This window comes from Tetrao urogallus, assembly GCF_951394365.1.
Source record: "Tetrao urogallus genome assembly, chromosome: 1".
Classification (NCBI taxonomy): Eukaryota; Metazoa; Chordata; class Aves; order Galliformes; family Phasianidae; genus Tetrao; species Tetrao urogallus.
The window spans coordinates 57527477-57548668 of NC_136813.1; the positions used below are offsets into that span (position 1 = coordinate 57527477).

Genomic DNA, 21192 nt, shown 5'->3' on the forward strand with positions numbered 1-21192 from the left:
AGGATAACAAGTCACACACAAATGTATTCTGGAAATGCTGCATCTCCCTTAATTAGTGCAATTTTTAAGATAGTTTTCAAAGGATTTCTTTCAAAACTAGTTTGATTTATATTCTTTCACAGAAGAGAAATCTCCAGGAAAGAGAAGGGACTGAAAATGGGCCTTAAGACAGGAAGCTGACATCTACTTAAAAATAAAAATTGAGAATAACATTTTTGTAAACTCTCAAGCTCCTCCTTTGCATGCTTAAAGAGGCCCATCCATTCTTCTAACCTCTTTCAGATCTAACATGCAAAATTATCAGCAAGCTAAAGAAGAACTGATACAACCATTCACAAACTGTACTGGCTAATGAAGCTTTTTAAAAAGCACTGAAGTAATGAAATCGGTCTCATGTTACAATGTTAACTAAATTATTCCACTGAGCTGAATAGCTTTCCGCAGTTCATTGACTGTATCTACTGAATTACAACTTTCTATGCAGTCCTACCGTCCAGTAAAGCTAGCACAGCCATACCTGTTGCCAATCACAGGCCTTGTAATAGCCTTCCATGTGGGTTTACGTATGTAAGGCTAATTTTATCTGGACTTGCTTCGGCATTTTTTCAGCTTTTTTAGATGCTACAGCAGTTGTCGAATGACCAGAGACAATTAGCTGACGTTTTAGTTTGATTTAAAGAACTGGGCAGTATGTGTTAATAACTTTGTTATACATAGGAATAAATGCTACTTTTGCTGGACTTATAACTAAAAACATCTAGTTACTAGCTTTATACTATGTAGAACCGTCTGTAACCTTACATGTTAGAAAGTAAAGGAGTACAAGTCTGCAGTGACAGGAGAACCTTGCACACGATTCCTGAAGCCCCAAGGCTACCAAGAGCTCACTAGTGACTAGTGGTAATGCAAACTTTAGATATGGGTAAACCAGTTTTATTTTTAACAGAAAAGACAGAAAAAGAAATGTCCAGTAAATGTAAAGCTTACCTTCTGCTGTGTTGAATATAGATTACTAGTAGATGTTTCTAACACTCATTCCTCTGGGAGTAGCAGCTACCTAGTGTAAACTTTGCTCCTGTTAACACTTATTTCTGTTCTCAGTTTAGCAGGGATACATACCTCTAGCTGGAAGGCTTTACTTGTTTGTTACGTGAAGAAATGTGACTTACTGTGGACACCTAAGACCATGCTGCTGCCGAAATGGATCTTTCTATTCACCTGCTGCCTCAGGCTGAATGTTTCTGCCACTTCCCTTACACTGGCACAAGACAAAGACTACCTTTCAGCTAGATAAACTACTTGGGAATGGCCTGGAATGGCTACAAACAAATACGAAGAGTGGAGTAACCACTCCAGCAATGGTTGAAAGTAGTTCTGGGGGTAAGTCAACCATGAAATTGTGTAACTGGATAACAGAAATGACACTGAACCAAGAAGAACAGTGTATTTCTACCTTCAATTAACGAAGTGCCATATTTTGTCTGGTAAGTCACTCCATAATCAGATTCTTCATCCAACAAAAGCATCTTAAACCCTGTATAGGTGCACCACTTATAATTCTTTCTTCTTCATTCCTTTCTAATATGCTTTCCTTATTCCAGTCACATTGTACTTTTAGCTTGAACTGAAGATAATTATGAAGAACCCGTTAGACAACTCAGCTGCACAAGAGATGTACAGATGAACACCAATCTCTGTTATGTTAGTCTTAATCAGAGCACCAAATGAAATCAATTAACATTAACAAAGCATTAACAAAGGGAAGAAGCAGACATTTTTCACAGAAGTTGAATTAGAGAACCTTAGTTTTCTATATCCACACCATGTTGTCTGCTGTTTGAACACGGCACTGATGAGGATGAGGCCACTGCTTTCATTCTACCTAGAAGAGCTCCCATAGTTTATAATTTTTCTTCAGGCAGACAGGAAATCTGATGATGGTCCCAAAGCAATAGGGTCATTGATTCTTTGTTGAACTTAAGGATATGAATTGTCGAGCTGATTTGATAGCATTCTCTTTAAAAGAAGGAAATCAAACCACCAATGAAACAGATTGACAGAGGTAGTCCTACATTCTCATTGTCACAGCTTTAAGGTTAGACCTGGATCAAAACAGATGCAAGTTTTCTGCCCTGCTTTCTTAGTGGAGAAATCAATCAGATCCCAAGCCTGGGTGTGTCTCAGGGCCTCAGACAAAGTAAGGTAGAACCTCAAGCAGCAGGGAGAAGCAAGTGACAGGATAGCACATCCCACTGAGACTGGCAGCCTCAACCACTGCACGTCCACATCTAGGCATTCAGCAATCCTAGCAGCTTCCTAGTGATATAAATCATTCAAGGTCAAGGGAACAGCCGTCCTGTTATCTGAGGTAGCCTGAACCAGAAAATCCCATAAAAATAATTGTTACGTCTCTAGGCTCCACAGTCACTAATTCTAACTCAAATGAGATCAATGAGGAGGTCGCAGTTCCCTCCGTGGGGCAGATATTTCTGTTGCTATACAGACATCGCCAGAATAGTTCATGAGTTTACGCTCTATTATTCAACAAGTGCTAAATAGAACATTTCTTCAAGCAAATTCCACCTTTCCTGTTTCATTTTATATATACAAGATTGTATGCAGTTCTTGCCTCCACTGGAAAATATTTAAGACCAGAAATCGAATGGCTTATATGCACAAGCACAGTAATTACAAATTAACCTCCTTACAAAAAAGTGATCATGGGCAGCAGTCAAATAAGACAAGCCACAAGTTAAGTGGTGGTATGGCAGGTAAAACACCTTTTGTTTTAAGACTCTAGAACTGAATAAGTTTCAGAGCCTTACAACATTTTACAGTATGTTAAATTTATTTTATTTTATTCAAGTCTCCAGTTCAACAGTTATTATATACAACATGCTAAAACACACATCAGCAAAATAACTCTTACTGTGGGCAACAGACTAATTTGAAAACAATTGCCATCCCATGTTTTTCCCTAATGTAACACTGGAAGTTGAAGAATTTGCATACAATACTATTTTTTTCTGCTGAATAGACTGTACGCTGCCTCTATTTTGACATGTCTGTTGATCCTGTACCAGAATTACTTAATTGCCATAAATCAAATTACCCTTGACTTGAATTCCATATAAAGTGAGACTCATTCCCTCTTTCAACTCTCACACCATGCACAGCAAGTTTATGCCAGCTGGTTTAGAAGCAGTGTAAGCAAGTCATTAGGACTCCTATTAGAGATCTTCAAGGATAACAGGCTATTATCCTGCTTAGCAGCTGCTAAGTGGTACTAATTACCAGCTGTAGACCACTGGCTGTTAGATTCTGTATGTATATAGTGTTATTCCCGCGTGTGCACAAGAAAGCAAACTTCAACCAGAACAAACCAGGGATATTAGCTAACTATACATTAACCCAAAACAGTCATGCATGTGACATACAAGTGGCCGGAATTGTCTGATTCCAGGAATACCTCACCACTTGGCATACTGTCCTCAGGCATCCCTTTTCACAGGACATAATCGGTGACAGCATATACATCATCGAAATGCAAGTTGCTTCACTCTTATTTATGCTTTCTTTCATGCACTCCTGCCTTTGACCTTGTGTAGCAGTGGCACACGTCCATCTGCCATGAGCTGGTATGGGGAGATAAGTCAGCTGAAGGCTAGCCTTATGAAAGGCAGCTTCCATCTGATTCAGTGCCCCAAACTGGTTCACATCAAGATGAGCATGAAGGAGTAGCACAAAAGGACAGAACAGTAGCAGAAGACACATAGGAAAGTAACTAATGGCAACCTCAATTTAGCTTAATTTTAAACTGTTAGAAACATACTTTTCAATTATCATTTGGTATCATATGCATCCTTAGGCTACTGTCAAAATCCAAGATGCTTGCATATTCTATTGTCTTTCTTTGCATCAGCGCATCAGCAATAGGGAGGTGAATCGGTTCAGTTGACACTGAGCATAACTGTTGATTTTGCTCTCTCTTGGATCAGTTTGCTGAATTGGCTTCTTCTGCAGCCACAATTGTCTGACACAAAGTGCATGCAGAAAGAGTTGTGGTAGGAATGGAATCAAAAAAAAAAAGGAATGAAAATTTTTGAATCAGAAAATATAAGCATTGGCGTAACATAGAGGCATACCAATGTAAGTAAGCACTTATTATATATCTTGATTCACTGCTCACATATGCTTTGAACTCTAAGAAGTACCTTCCTACTGGTATAATTGCACCTCTGTGGGAGTGATCAGTACCATTTCAATTCAAACAGTGACTAGAATGATACAATTTTTTTTTTATGCGAATCATGACAAATCAAAGGCCACTACAGGGTGTGATCAATATAATATTTCCCCAGACTTTCAATATACAGACAACTATAACTGAAGGAATTTATAGTAGCAAAAAATACACAACGGATGAATTTTAAAAAAATTAAATGTTCCAACTAAGGAAAACTGTGCATTGTATTTTGGCAGGTATCACTATGCGAAAGAGTTATTCTCTATCATCTAAATTCAGCCTACATTTTTCTATGTTTTCATTTATATTATCTTGCTGAATTTACCAACTCTAACACAATTCCTTCCCAAATTCCTAAATCTTGTATATATCCTGTAGATGAATATGGTTACAATCCAGTTCCCCTGAAGATCATGTGTGTTCCAATGCAATCATGAAGCAGGAGCCCAAAATCACTGTGTGCTGTGATTAATATTTGTCATTACCATTTGGGTAATGGTAAATTCTGATTTCTACTCACGTATCCTATCCATCAGCCTAATTTTTGTTTATTTTTTTGTTCCTCTCCAAGCTTCTCACTCTCTCTGATTACTTTCAGTGATAGAATGCCAATTCATGAAGATGTGATTATGCCTAAAATCAATTACTGCACTCGAAAATCAGTACTATGCTCCCTACTGCTATGTATATATTATATCCAGTTTGAACAACATGTTGAACTCCATACAGTTGTCATGGCCCTGAGGGTCTACTTGTCTCCCCAGCCTTGCCTAGGACCTGAACCCGATGACAACCCCAAGGTCATCAGCCCTGCCCCATTGAGGCCTCAGCAGCGCTGGACTCCAGCTCTACAAAGCCCTGTCCTTCCTGGCCATGGGATCCAACCAGCTGGGCCCAGCCATTGCCCAACCCACCAGTCTTGGCCTGTCCCTATCCTCAGAGCATCCACTGGGGCAGGCAATGGTGACAGGCCCTGCCTCGCCACCCCAGACAGACTCCCACCATGTACCCAGTGCTCCAGCTCGCATAGACATGCTGGCCCTCATGGTTCCCTTACAGCATTTCCATATATTTAATTAAATTCAAACAAACTACCACCTCCAGAACAATTTTCGATCCCATCCACAGATGAGAACAAACTTCCATAGGTTTCACAGAAGCAGAATCACACCTCTGCTCCTCCACTCTTATACTTTCAAAGTCCACATAATCACATTTTTCTGAGCTTTTCTAAATCTTTTTTAAAATCCTACATTGTTATCTCTACTTTCCGCATATGTCATTTTTAGCTCATTACTATTTGTATGCTATGAAACCTTTTCTGGTCAAGATAGAGTTTTCTCTATGGCAAATTTCATCTTATCAACATACTTCAGTCTATTGATACCAGTACCACCTTTTAGACATCACAGAGATGGTGAAGAGTTGTGAAAAGCTCTGGAGAACAATGTTGTTCGTATATACGAAATCCCTCCTTTCTCATAATATTTCTAGACTCTTAAAATGGAGAGAAGTTGAATGGCAATGCATATATGCCACACCTTCTGCTTTTATTTTTCAGTATCAGCATTCAATCACAACCCTTTACAATTTGTCAAAAACAACTGAGAATATCATACAACTTCTTTGTAGTTTTTCTCTACTTCACCCACACCTCTCAGTTTGTTTCTTTCCTAATATAATGCATGAGATGTGCAAAGCGTAATGACTCCTTGCACAAATGGACAGCATGAGACATCTCTGATGTCCTGTCAGACATTATGTAAATTTGATGCAACATATGATGTAATGACTTGTATCTTTCTGAACACTTGTACCTATAGGAGTCTTAGGGAAGGCCTTGAAACCAAAACTAGTCAAATGACCATCTCATGCAGAAACACAGTGAAGTTCAGATGGCAATTACTAAAAAGTATGTTATGACAGCTGGTGCTTTCTCATGGAATGTCTCTTTAGCAGATTACAAAAGAGAGCAGCAATTCCAAATTCGTATAGACGCTTCCTGCTTTGAAACTACAGGTCATATTTTACATATTCTTAATGAACAAATGTGGAAGTCCAGAAAAAAGCTACCACTACATGCCAGCAGTGGCAACGATTTCTAAAATCTGGAGCCAAGACTCTACCTCAATGATTTAATGCTGCAGCTGTCGTGTTTGGCTTTTGAATCTGAATGTAATCAGAACCCTAAACAGTGCATGGTGTGAGAAATTATCCCATGCAATCATTTCATTGTTTCCCACGTAAAATCACAGCTCAAGGTCACATACCTCTACAGTGTAATAGGGAACCGTTGGTAAGGAACCAGGTAAGGAAGCAGCATATAGACTCATTCTGACTGCCTGAATTCTCACTTTAACTGTTTACATATGCTTTAAATCCTTATTTAAAGCGGGACACTTAGAAATTGTCAATTTCACCTTAACTACTCACCTTCCCACCTCCATTCTCAGATGCAATTCACACAGAAACAAAAGCCAAATTACCCATTCCCTTACATTCATTGATTGTACTTTTACAAGCCTCAGTTCCTCCACCATAATAACCTGTTACTATGATGGCTGCAAATAACAATAATCAAGAAAAATCTGCTGTCCATTCATTATGCCACATAAGCTCTTTATTCATTTCTCCCTCATAGCTATAGAGCTTGTTCACTGTCAAATTGAAGTGAAAAATATTTTAACAGTTAAAGTCTTGCACACCAAGTTAAAATATCTCTGTGCATTGAGAAAAAAAGAATCATCTGTATGTCAGTGTGTGTATATATACATTCACACAAATATACATACACACATATACTGCTTATTATTTCAGTTACCTTCCTATTCTCACATTTTTATTGTGGATGAAAATCCATTTGGTGCTGTACTGCTAAACCTGGCACTACCTGTAGTATATTTTGACCACAAAAAGTACTGCAATTCAGGAAGCACAGAGCTGAGTAACTGAAAAAGCCTATAAAGACAGAATTTAGCGATTTCTTTTTCCTGCATTGAATGGCTCTGGTTATATTCATTTAAGATCTACTACCTTCTGAGCTTCTCAAGCAAGTTACTCCACTTATAGCTATTCTAATTCCCAAAATCTCCAAGCAAATTGCACCTCATCTGCTATTCACTACATTCATTTGCCTGGTTGCCTTCTCTCATTCTCAGAAAGCAGATGAGAGGTAAATCAGGCGTTCTCATTTAGATACTCAAAAAACATTTGACAATGTTCTTAGACCATGGTTCAACTCTTCACAGTTTGCCCTGTGTAGAGTCAGGAATTAGACCCAAATACCTTCATGGGTTCTTACCAAGTCAGGATATTCTCTGATTCTAAAACATTCAAACAAATGTTCTTCTCAAATCTAACATTTAACATGAAAATGATAAACTGAAGCCTATAGTAAGATCTTTTCCCACGCTTACACTTAAGTATTCCTCCAGAGTAACAATATAAGTATACAGTCAGCTGGAAAAGCCTTCTAGAATTGAAAAATGGGTAATATTTTTAAGGAAGTTTTTTAAAAGTGCAGCTTTTTTGTTTTGTTTTGTTCTTTTTTTGTTTAAAAAAAAAAAAAAAAAGAAAACTGTATTATTGCCTTAAAGTTTTGTTGTTGTTGTTGTTTTTAAGAATTCTCTATTGAATTTTGTAACTTTGCATCTTAATTTCTATTACTTTAAGGTGCTTTCTTTTAATATAAGTGTTATTGAAAGATGAACACAGAAAACTTTCCCCATTAAACTTAAATATTATTGGAAATCAATCTGAAGCACGGCAAACACATTTAAAAAGAAATCAACAGCAAATTGCATGGAAAAGGCTTCTGCCTAGTCACAGCAATCTTTAATCACTGTGACTTCTAACAATACATGGAATGTGGATGCTGCTGATTTGTGGCTCTGCATACATTTTCCCACTGCATAATTCTGAAAAATCAACTCTAGACCCCCTTTGAAATAATTAGGAAAAATGCCAGATGCTCATTTGTTGTTTGTTAGTGGCTTAACAATCATTTCTTGGCATCACAGTGAATTTGTGAGTGATTAACCTTGGGGTTTCTTGCTTCTTTGGGTGCCAGAGCATGCCAGAGTGGAAAACTTGTTATTATTATGTGCAAGAAAGATGTTGTGGAGAAAAACACCAACATGAAAATATATATGAGCTTGGCAGGCTTAAACCAAAGTAAGCACAGATAGATGTTTATAAAGGTTTTATAAAGATTTCCTGCCAACCAAATGCGTTTACATTTGGCTTTATGGGAGAAAAGTTCAAGAATAAAATTGGATAATAAACTTCCTCTGATGATAAGATGGATAAATTACATTTGGTGTGAATGGCCCTGATAGATCAACTTCAGAGGACACAATGTGGAGGGATGCTTTGTGTCTCTTTTCCTGCTAGCTACAAGGCAGAGCATAGCTGTTCAGCTCAGGGTAGTTCTGGGCATGTGTTAAAACAAAAACTGAGCCGAAATAGCCTAGGGAGCTTGCAGGACTGAAAGAAAAGTAGCTGGTAAATGGAGGCAGTCCTGGGAATAGGCAGTCCACAGGGAGAACAGGAAAGCCAAATAAAATCTATAGCATCAAGCCTAACATTCATTTTTGTGAAACATTATATTTTTTTTCTGCAATAAAATATATGTTGTGTATCAGGAGTCTTATGTATCTTTATCAAGCAAAAAAGTAGCTTAACATTCAGTTCTCATTTCAGTTTTAACAAGTTACTAAAAATGTAAACACACTGACCAAAAAAAAAACAAAAAACAAAAAACAAAAAACCCCCAAAACAAACAAAAAAATGAACATATGGAATCCTGTAGGAATTCAAATGTATTCAAATTTCATCTCCCTGTGATTTTATGATTGCTTTTGAAATGGGCTGCTTTAATTACTTAACATCTGTTACCCAATAAGTAAAGGCATTGTTTCCCTGCATTATAACAAAAAGATTCCGTGTTACTGAATTCAGCACACATGGAGCTAAACAAAATTAAAAACCATGCAGAACATATAGAATTAGAAGCTTGCAGTGGTTTGAAATGTGTTTTTACCTTCTGTGCCTGTAAAAAGCTTCTTCATCAATGGCTGGACTGAGACAGCTGAATACTGCTTCTTCTTTCTATACACTGAGCAAGTTAAATCACTGGCAGCACGTCTGACTGTCAGCTGTCTCTTCCACAGTTACAGAAATATAAGTTCCCAATACAGAACACAGATATTACACTATCTTGTCGATATATTCATTGAAAGTATACATTTCATTCTTTCCAAGACCCCAGTTGGGAAAAATTGTGTGCACTTCATTATTTTCATATGCACTGAAGAGTCTCTGAACTCCACTAGTCAGAGTCTAGTGTTTGAGTCTCTTCAGGATTGGGCATTAAATATTAAATTGTATAAATTATCATATATTCCTATTGTGCTATCTTCTAAAACAGATACCAGTAACTCATTATTATTACAGAATGGATTGGGTTGGAAGGGACCTCAAATCCCATTCAGTTCCAATTCCCTGCCATGGGAAGGGCTGTCACCCAGGAGATCACTCTGCCCACTTTCCAACAGTCACTTTTAGATTATCCTAATTTACAATTTTATCCTCTGATTCAAAGGAAAATGACTATAAAATACCAAATAGATCTGTAGTGGCAAAACTCCTGATTACTATTGTCACCACATATATAGTGCACTAACTATATAATGAACTATTCACTACATATAGAGTGAACTACCCATGCTTTCCAAAGGGAAACAGAAAAATTGAGGTGAAGCTTAGAGTGATTATGGTAAACGATAACATAAAATTAAAATATATTACATAATACTGGCACAATCCTTAAAAGTACTGTAAAACTTGAAAAATATATTTGTGTTTTAAATTTTAAAGGGACTGAACAGCTTAAGGTAGGAAAATACACAGCATCTCACTTCTCTTCACAATTTTCTTATTCAGAAACTTTCTAATAACATTTTGATTGGTTTTACTTCCTACTAAAACACATTTTGGCTCCAGATTTCCATTTTTCACTTTGGGGCCTTTATTTTGTCATGTACTCGTAGGTATGCATGTTGAGCACACTACAAATGCTTGCCATTTTATGCTGCTTAGGTTTGGAATGGTAAATCCTGAGTTTATTGATGAAAAGGAGAAAGTTTCTTAAAGTGGAAGATCCTAAAGCACAGCAGAGAGCCACAAAAGGCTGCTCAGATTATGCAACCTAATAATCCTGATTCACCAAATCACAATTTTCTGTCTGGCCTTTATGCTTTTGGTGTAGCATAACACAGTTATATATGTAGTGGAACACTCTACACATTTAATATTTCCCATAATAACACTTAAAATTTTACGCATCTATTCAGAAGGCTGCAAATGAGACCAACAGTATACAAAAGAAATGCTAATATAAGTACCTTTGGGAGGAGAAGGGAATGAAAGAAGCTGATATTAAATATTAAACATAAGAAATAAGTCAGGAAGATGTGTAAAGGTTGAAGTCACAGTGGGTTACTTTAATTTGGAGTGGCATAGAAGTCTGACCAGAACTTTCAAACTACTTTCCTCCTTTTCAACTCACAATGGAGTTTATTTGCCTAATTTAAAGAAAAAGAAAAAAAAAAAGAAAAAAAAATCCTCTTGTTTAACAGTAACAACTCCATTTGAGAGATTTAACACATCTATTTTACGTCTCCTTCATAAAGTTCAGGGACAACTATGCTATCATGTTTTATTTGTGTGCTTGATTAATTTCATACATACTGAATATTCCCTCAACTTCTGCCTTTCAGAAAATCTGTTATGTCAATGCAGCTCTCTCTGTAGTAAACACAGTCTTGTGTCTACAGAAGATACCTCTGAACTACTGACACACAAATGCAACCCTCACACAAGGCTTTGGTGAATTTTTAAAGCAATGCGCTGGCATGCTTAGAGTTATTAGTTATATAATATATAATATTATATATATAATAAAAGCCTTATGTTAAGACATTTTTTTTTTTTTTTTAAAATAAGCAGACCCCTAACCAAGTGAAACTGCTGTAGGATTTATCAACAAACAGCCTCAGAAGACGAGACAATTAAAGCAGACTTGGAACCTGCTTCACTTTAATGAATGGAGAAAATATGTAGTTGTAGCTGTCTTTAAGAGCCCAGATTTGCAAACAATTTCTAAATAGATCTAAAAAATGAAGAAAATAGGCCTAGCTGCAATACTTTGTGGGTGAATCTATTCTTTCATAAATCTATTATCACATCCTCTCTTCCAAGGGTTAAGCTGGAATAAAACTGTATGAATCTGTCAATTTTCACTTTGAGATTTTCAGTGTCATTTTAGAAAACTCCACACCTTGAAAGCCACAAAACTCCAGGATGCATAAGCAATTTCAACCAAAAGATTGCAAGAGCAGCACAAAAATATTTATATGACATCACAACACTGACTGTGTGTGTACATCCAGCAATTTAATTCAAAGCACTCAGGCTGCTCAGTTCTCTTTCCGAACACCAGTGTGCCCATCTATTCTACACAGCAGGTTCTGCCTCATTCACAGGCATTACACCTCAAAGGGAATTCACCTCTTCAAAGCCACAGCACTTCAAGCCCCAAAAATTAATTATCTGCGGGGCACAACCCAACAGCTTCAGTGAACTAAATTGTATTTGTGAACCAAATTCTATTTGAGTGCTGAGTATCTTGTAAGATGCCTTTGCACGCACTTGTTATTAAGTATTTCACTATAAACAAAATGTCTAGTCTGAAAGTTACATCTAGAAATTATTCAGACTACATTAAAAATAACTGTACCCAAAACAAAAATGAACTTTTGAAGACATACCAAGTTCTCACCTTGGTTACTCCAAAATATACAATATTCAGATCAGAATCACAGAATGGCCAGGGTTGGAAGGGACCTCAAGGATCATGAATCTCCAACACCCCTGCCACACGCAGGGCCACCAACCTCCCCATTTAATACTAGACCAGGCAGCTCAGAGCCCCATCCAATCTGGCCTTGAACACCTCCAGGGACGGGGCATCCACAATCTTTCTGGGCAGCCTGTTCCAGCACCTCACCACTCTCTCTGTAAAGAATTTCCCCCTGACATCCAACCTAAATCTCACCCCCCTCAACTTCAAATCATTTCCCCTTGTCCTGTTGTTATCAACCCTTTCAAAGAGTTGACTCCCCTCCTGTCTGTAGGCTCCCTTTAGGTACTGAAAGGCTGCAATGAGGTCACTTCGAAGCCTTCTTTGCTCCAGGCTGAACAAGCCCAGCTCCCTCAGCCTGTCTTCATAGGGGAGGTGCTCCAGTCTCCTGATCATCTTTGTGGCTCTCCTCTGGACCCTCTCCAACAGCTCCCTGTCTCTTTTGTACTGGAGGCTCCACACTTGGCTGCAGTATTCCAGATGGAGCCTCACAAGAGCACTCAATTCCATCATCAATGACATTGATAAAGATGTTAAAGTGCACTGGTCCCAAGACAAATCCCTGGGGGACACCATTTGTTACCGGGCAGTTTGAATCCCACTTTTTCACAGGACAGGAGTTATGTTCATTTATTAGAAAGCAGTTTATTGCAAATCATGAAAACATTACTAACACTTCATATTAGGATACTTTGCTACTCATTTAGATTAATCTATACTTCAAGAAATTCTTGTTCAATACCCAACTTTTCCAAAGAGAAAAATTTGTCTCCCTGTATTCAAACACAGCCTATTTTGGAATGCCGCTGATAGTTAACAAGCACACCATGCAGTAACAACCACATCCTGCAGACCAGACATGGATTTACAGAAGAAAGAAAAGCTAATGGCTGTTAGCACCTGGCTGCCACCTTTGCTTGCTTAATGCAGTATTAGTACCTCCTGTATGTCGTTGCACCAAAAAGCAGGTGCCAGAAGAGAGATTGCAGCATTTGAAAAGTCAGGAAATGTGTGCTCATTCTCACCTGCAGCCTTATGTTGCAGTCATTTCAGCCTTACAACTCAGTGAAGGGGAGGGTTCGGATTTCCCTTTTCTCTCCAAATGCACACATACAGTTGATGTGAAACTGCAGTAAGGCAGAGAATGCTCGTGCAAATATCAGGATCCATCAGAATTAACTTACTGGTTACACACACATCACTGTTTTCTAATAGGTATAAGATGAATAATGAATGCTGAATAAATGACTGAAATATGCATAAATACACCAAGAGAAACAGGTGGTGCCAAAAGCCCAGCTTCCCCAACCTTGTTGTTTCAGCAGAATTACTTCAGACTAAACGCAGCCTGGACAGAAAATGCATTATTGTTTGTAGTCATCGCGTATGCTCCCAGAGCACATCTTTCAGTTCAGTTTTGTCTGCAAGGAATTTAGTTTCCATGCTCAATAAAGCAAGACAAAACACGCTACATGAATATGATATTTAGTACAGAAGCTTATGTCTAATTGAACTGAAATCCTAATGTAGATCTATTCACTAAAGTCATGGTTGGATGTTCCACTCAGCAACTGTAGTAGGAGAGCAGTTTCAGTGTCTATGAATTTCAGTTCTCTGCTTTTTTAATTGTTATGTTTACTCACTTGATAAAAATTGTTAGTATGCCATTATTCACTTACAGGTGGTCGAGAATTCAGAACAGCTGCCTAAAAGCACTACAGACAAGCACTTGCAGATCAAGACAAGAATCACACTAGTTCCGAAGTCCTACGGAAGGATCATAGGCATCAAAAGAGGACAGTGTTTCTACTTCTCCTGTAGTTACCTTTGGGCAATTTGAATTGCTTGCTTCTGGGGAGCTGTTACTTGTTTCAAGAACAGAATACCAACCTTTTTTTTTTTTTTTTTTTTTTTTTTCCATCTTATTCTCTCCTGCCTAAAGTATTGCCCTTTTCTGCTCATGCTGTTCAGTTTCAGCATTTGCTGAATTCAGTGTTCTGATTCAGATGCAGCTCATGGCCAAGTATGTGCAACACAAAACACTGCTGATACTCTATCAGCACATCAATGAGAAAACTACATGTCAAAAACAGTCTGAGGTATCTGACTTCTACAGAATGCTAACAGTAGTATCCAGTATTCTGCTCGTTTTTTACAGACAGTTAAAAACTGAGAACAGAGAAAAGATCTTCACATATAAATGTTGTATTTTTACATAAGAGCAGAAGGAAAGGTTTTAAATTTTATTTGTAATAGTTATGAATGTTGTCCTGGGCACTCATTTTAAGAGAAGGGCTCTTTGGTCCATTGGCTCTATAGTTCTAAAAGTATAGGACCACACCTCAATGATAAGCAATGGCAGTTATAGAAAATGCCCATTAAAATTAAGGTTTGGGAGTGAGTAACAAAATCTATATCTAACCAAATAAATTAAGAAAATAGATAAATCATAGAAATCTGGCAATCCAGTTCCTTGATGGAACTTTTGTTCAGACGCTCACCTGTCAGGGTTTTTTTGTGTTAATTTCAAAAAGCTGCCACAGAAGCTACTTGCAAAGGAGTTGCTAAAGTCACTGCACCACTTCTTTTCTTACATCCCTCCCACATAACAGTATGGGGATTCCTGGGGACTTCTAAAACTTGAGAGATCCTTACTGAAAGCTTTGGTTTGCTTTCAAGAAGAAAAATGTAAAATTCCTCAGCAAGCAGCTGCACCAGGGATTCAAACAGTGCAAGGAAACTGGAAACTGAACCCAAAACTGAGGCAATGTGTTTCAAAAGCAGACAAACAGCAGAGAGCTGACCCACTGAGATTAGGACCACGATGGCTTTAGCCGGGTTTCTGTCACTAATACCAGAAATAATTATCCCAGATGTTTGCTAAAAAATGGAAAGCTAATGTTCAAAGTAACTTGGGTGAAATTCTGTGGCCCACATAATAGTGGGCATAACAGGCCACACATAATAGTGATAACAGTCTTAACTGATTTTGACATTCATTAGTTTATATGCATTTTAACCTCAGAGACAATTTGTTTTATCTCCCGAGGTTCATTCCTTATTCATTGCAGTGGCAAGCTACAGCATACTGCACGTCTGTCTACATTACTCCTTTTATCACTTTACATTCATCAACAAGTAAAATTGTATTTGTCTTGAATAAAGGTAAACAGAACAGGGAGGCTTCTGCTATGAAACTTTTAGCTACATGAAAAGAAAACAATTAACATATACTAAGTACCTTCCTTATCATCATGATGTGTAATAGCATCCTGTATCATATCGGCAAGGTTGAAACGAACTCGATGATTCTTTCCATGTTTCAGTTTTTTCACGTAACCCTCCCGCTTCTGGAAAGCCTTTTCTCGTTCATAATATGCCTTTATTTGATCACAACGCATCCGCTTCACCAGCCGTTGCCGCTGGCCGAGAGGGAGGGACTCAAGCAAGCACTGGTCAATTTCCATCTCATGTGACCGAAAAACATTACATAGCTGGAAACAGCCTGCAAGATACAGAAAACAAACACATGCAATGGTGAGCATGTCGTGAAACTTCCACCAGATTTCTTTCTAACCACCTGTTATGTTAGTTTGTCAAATGGACTCCTCCCACTTGACAGTGCGATCTACAAACAGCCTCATTTAACTCATCTTGCTTTGGGTTAGCAAATAGCTGTTATTCAGTGAGAAGAAAAATCATCCTATCTTAATTATAATGAGCACAGCAGCATGCAGTGAGTCTTCAGGCAACTACCTATTAAAAATATCAAAACCACTTTGGATTCCGAATTATGTGAATAAAAGAGGGATTTTGGTGGGGCAGTGATGGCATCCGGTAGCTTTTTTTTGTCAGTGCAAAGAGCAATTCCAATTGCAAAATGAAGGTTCCAAAAAAGATTCCAAATGGAATCTTCTAACGAAATTGTAAGGTACTGGAACCTTCACCTAGAAACAGATTATAAATGTATATTAAATTCAGTAAATTGTAACATTCAAAGCATCACTTTTAAGTCAGACTGTGCTCATCAAAGACTAGGGGATCGTCAGATAACTGTACTGTCTGACTCCTTGGATGTGAATCCACATCTAATATATCAGTGAGGAAGTCATTAACATACCCTAAAACAGCTCAAAGAGGTGGCTGGAGGACACTCCACCATTTCTGATTCTAATGTTCTACATTATGTACATACTAAACTTTTCTTCAAATGGCAGGTAGGTGCCCAAATTTCTCATTTCTAAGAACTATGAGCAGCCCATATGAGAAAGGTTTTCCCACCCTAATTGATGGAAGAGCTCTTGAAGTGAACATAGGCTTTTGTCTGCCCATTTTGTTAAATATTTAGTTAAATCATCAACGGACTCCTACCTCACACTTGCACTAGCTCACTAGCTGGTTGGTGCTGACTAAAGAACCATTTTATTTTCTCCTTGTTGCTTGACATAAACTTTATCTATATTCAAACTCTCTTCTGAAAGCAAAACTAATAATTTCTGGCAGGCTTTTCTAAGTCTCATATCATCGAAGCACACAAACACTACAAAAATGCATATTTTCTTAAAAAACTGAGGGATAAAGGTGTGTTATTACACATCTTGTCTACTGAACAACTGAAACATAAGTGTTTTCTTTTTAAATCACTGATTTTGGATGTCCAATGCAAGATATCTATGTTAAGTTTTGTTTTGCTTTGAAGACATAGGGCTGTATATAATGTGTTATCATGGTGTTATGTGATAGTATCAAAGTCTCAGACAGAGCCCAAAGTTTCTTGCTGAGAAACTCCAAGACACAAGCAGACATAGAAAATAATTTTACAGATCAATTTCAGTCAACTGATTTTTACAGTAAGCTACTCTTTCCCTTCCTATAATTTCTGTTCTTTTCTTAGCACACCCTTCTAGCTACAAAGAAATGATTTGTCAAAATAAAAGACTGGAAACAAATACTGGCTTGTATTAAGCCAAAATCCACTTTTTGCACATCAGAAGTCAAGAACTCCTTCCGTATAAGTTGAGCTAGAAAGTTTTGTTTCAAATGATATGTTTCATTTCTGAGCATGTCAGACACAACAAGGAAATCAAAGGGTAACCCGTCAAGTTGCAGAAGATGAAACTTCATTCCCAGCTTCACCACACGAGATGAAAGCATTCAATGAAGACCTGTATTCAGACTGGTTCAGTCTGAGCCAATTTGTGACCGCATCTCCTTTCTATCACATTTAAGGGGAACTGAATCAGTGAACTACAAATCTTCTCATTCATAATTGTTCTACTTTGTATAAAATATTTCAGTACCCATGCGTTAAGCTCCCACAGTATTTTTGGCTAGTAAAACTCTATGTTTATCCCTTAATGGTTTGGGTATACTTCCTACCAGCCAGGCTCGCAGCCTAAGAAAGAAAACCAGCATGCTGTGTTAAGCCATGTTTGGCAATGCAAACTGAATGGCTGGGGAAAGTTAAGAGAAGGATCTTGTAAATGCCTTTCAGCTGTTCATTGCTACTTCATTGTGTTGGATTTAGGAGGCAAATTTTGGTAGCAGAGGGGCTGCAGGGTGTGGCCTTGGTGAGTAGAGCCCAGTATCTACCCCATGTGAAAAGAACATCCCTCCAGGCACCAGGGTCAGTGCAGAAGGATGGCAGAGGTACTTTGAGCAGCAGTTCCTTGCAGCACATGGGCACCTCAGAGAGCAGTTCTCCATAGTACAGTCATGAATGAGGCCTGAAAGTGGTTCAGCCCATCGAGAGCCCAGGGCTGGAGCTGCAATCCTAGAAAGGGGCCTTGCAATGGGGCGGGAGGGCTGGAAGAGCTGTCCCCTGGGGGGATCCTTGTGGAGTAATGCCTTAAGGGTGGGCCACATGGTATGAAACTGTCTTGGGGCAGTGCTGGGAGAGTTGAAGCCTGTGGGAAGCCCATAGGGATCCATTCAAGAAGGAAGGCACTGTGGGAGGGATCCATGTGGAGCAAGGGCAGAGAGTGGACATAGACAGAAACAGTGTTATGGACTGATAGCAGCCTCCATTCCCCATTCCTCTACACTGCTTGGGGAGAGGAAGTAGAAGAGGGTGGAGAAAGTGTTTTTATTTTGCTTTTAGTTTCCCTCTGCTCTGATCTGTTAGGAATACACAGTAAATCATTATAACCACCCTGTGCTGTGTCTGCTCTGCCCATGCTGGTAACTGGTGAGTGATCTCTCTATCCTTATCTCAACCTTTGAGACCTTTTCCATTACATTTTCTCCCTCTCTTCATTTATGGAGTGGGAGTGAGAGAGAGAATATATGGTGGAATTTAGTTATCCATCAGAGTAAAACTACCATGTTCATGACTGCAACAGGAGCTTGACTGCAGGAGTTTCCTCCTTCCACTCTGATGCATCATGAAGCAGCAGCTGACAATACAAAAGCATTAACCAAGAGATCACAATTCTGATATCCAACCTTTGCACTTTGGCTTGGTGACCATGCATGGTACTTCAGGTCTTAGCTGGAAAAAGGCAACCGACAGCACAGGAAACCAAGTGAGCCTAACATCCAGCCATACAAGATTTTTAGCTCCGTTCTTTTCCTTCCTTCTTTTTTTCCAAAAAGAAGCAGCAGTACTCGTGGTTGGGCTCAAGGAAGCTACAGCTGAAATTGCTATGTCTGGAAAAAATCACAAGTGTATTGCTGTTGTTACAGACCTAGCTGTTAGCTGACAGCAGGCTTAAACCAAATCTTTGCTTGCTTTTCCTCCCTTTAGCTTGTGTGTAGCTTCTGCTTTTAAGAGGAACTGATTACTGCTTGCATCACAACTGAGACTGGTACAAGCACAACACCTTTCCTGCCATACTGCTCTGCTCCTCCAGTGCTGGAAATCAAACAAATTAGCTTAATGTCTTGGTCAAATAGAGCACAGAAATAAGATGAGCTCCTGTACCCAGCTTCCAGTTTCAGGAAGAATGGGGCTGTCTTAATGTCCTCTGCATCTCCACCAAGATGACCTTCAGCCTGCGTGAGTGGCAGTCTATTTGCTCAATGAAAAGTTGGGTTGAACTGCTGGGCTGAGCCAGTACTGGCCTCACACAATAGTTTCCAGTGCACAACCACAATCAAACAGCTGAGGTAGATTGATAAGAGCATTTTCCATCCACCTGAGTGCTAGTCTCAACTAAGTGATGAGCTGTAGATGGGTTTCTTTCTCTCTCCTCATCAGACCAGCACGTGACTTGGATATAACAGTAGCAGGGCAGCAGTCCTGGTAGGTAAAGCCTGGATTAAACAACACAGTTGCAGACAAGGCAAACTTTCTGAATTCATTATTTGAACACCCACCTGTACATCATGCAATGTCCAGTGCCCATTTTAGAACTAGTTAAATCTCTACCCTGATTCTGGTGGCCAAATGAGCATGGGGAGCTTCTCGCAGCCCAACAGGCACAGATTCCTGGCTACCCCAAGAGCTGAATTCAAAATCAGGAGAGTTATGGACATGCTTCTGGAAGAAGCCATAGTGCCACTTAAAGCACGGTGTTAATAACCAACACTGGATCATGCAATCGTGATCTTTCCAGAAGTTCTGAAAACATCCATCAATAGTTTCTGTGAGTTTCCTGGATGACATGTTCCAGTGTTGCACTATCCTCTATCAAAAATGTAATTTTTGTGGGTTTTTTTGTTTGTTTGTTTTTAATCAGGGCCATTGCAGCTTGTTAATGCTGTCAGTAACAAGAAGAGCAGTCATTTCTGTTTTCTTGGTAGCCACCTGCTGCCCTCACTTCAGTTTGTCAAAGACCATCTCACACTTTGGTAAGACTTGTGACATATTGCAAGTGCAGCTTCACTAGCCCCCAGTAGAAAGGGAAAATTATTTCCCTCAATCTGCTAGTCTCCATCTATTTAACATAGCCCAGCATGTGGTTTGCCTTATTTGCAACCCAAGTGCAGGACTGGCTCTCAGTCAATCCTGTTTGCTGTGATCCTTGCATCCTCTTCAGCAGAGCTGCAACTTAAATCAGTTGGCTCCCAGCCCACATTAATTCACAGGGTTATTCTGCCCTTGGGTATCAAAATACGTACTTCCCTTGTTGAATGGCTCAAAGTTTGTTGTTCCAATAATCAGGATTAAGCTCTATCATTCAAATTATGCCAACTACTCTGCCCTAATTTAACAGTGCCAGTAGAAGCAATGGCTTCAGTTGTATAAAAGGCCTCCAGGAAAAAATAACCGCTAAAATCCACAATTTTACTAGGCAGATATAAACTGCTTACGGACTGACAACTTGCCTTGTTTGTAGCCGAGAAGCTATTAGGGCTTCCTAAAGGCACCATGTGCAGCATATCTGTCCATCCTCTTCTCTTCCATATACAAGAAAAGCAGTACAAGCTAATAGACTAAACTCACACAAGAAGCTCATATGGGACCCGTTCAAGTTGGACAAGATTTTTGTAAAGCATAATCTCAAACAGAGCTCATTCTGAATGCTAGTGAGGACGTGGTGTGGTAATGTGAGGAAAAGGTTGCAGGTAAAGAGAAAGAGTTGATATCACTATATGACAGTACATTTGAAGATTATTTCATTATTTCTTGTGTTTCTTCTTGCCTCAGTGTATGGCAAATTACAGTTGCGTAGAGTGATTTGATAAGGTCACTGTGACCGTCATGGCAGACTGCACTGAATAACTCATTAACAACGTCTCCATCGAAACTCTGAAAAAGCTTATTGGGGTCTGATCTATTTACTGGGATGCTCTGGACCAAAACAACTAGGAAAAAACATGAATGTTGATTTATCTCTGGTTTTAAAGCCTGCATCTTACATACAATCACACAATGTAAAAGCTTTTATGAAAAACTGAATTATGAAAAACAGAAATCCATTATTGCATCGTAATGGTTGTTAGCTAGCACAGGACAAAGGAAGCCTGTAAAGAATAGAAAATAAAATCTATATAAAGGATGCTTGCTAGTGTAGAGACGCTTTGCTGATTCCACCTTGAACCATTACAAAGAGAAGAATTATGGCTACAAAACAGCCTGTTG

At 38.8% G+C, this 21192-nt stretch overlaps 1 protein-coding gene across 1 annotated transcript in view; it reads right to left on the reverse strand.

Moving 5' to 3' along the window:
• The window catches only part of MYO16 (myosin XVI), a gene marked incomplete at both ends in the record, with an annotated part of 283559 nt that overhangs the window by 241812 nt on the left and 20555 nt on the right, over window positions 1–21192 (reverse strand). Inside the window, 1 exon segment of the mRNA XM_079549224.1 lies at window positions 15409–15672. Coding sequence (XP_079405350.1) covers window positions 15409–15672 — 264 coding nt within the window.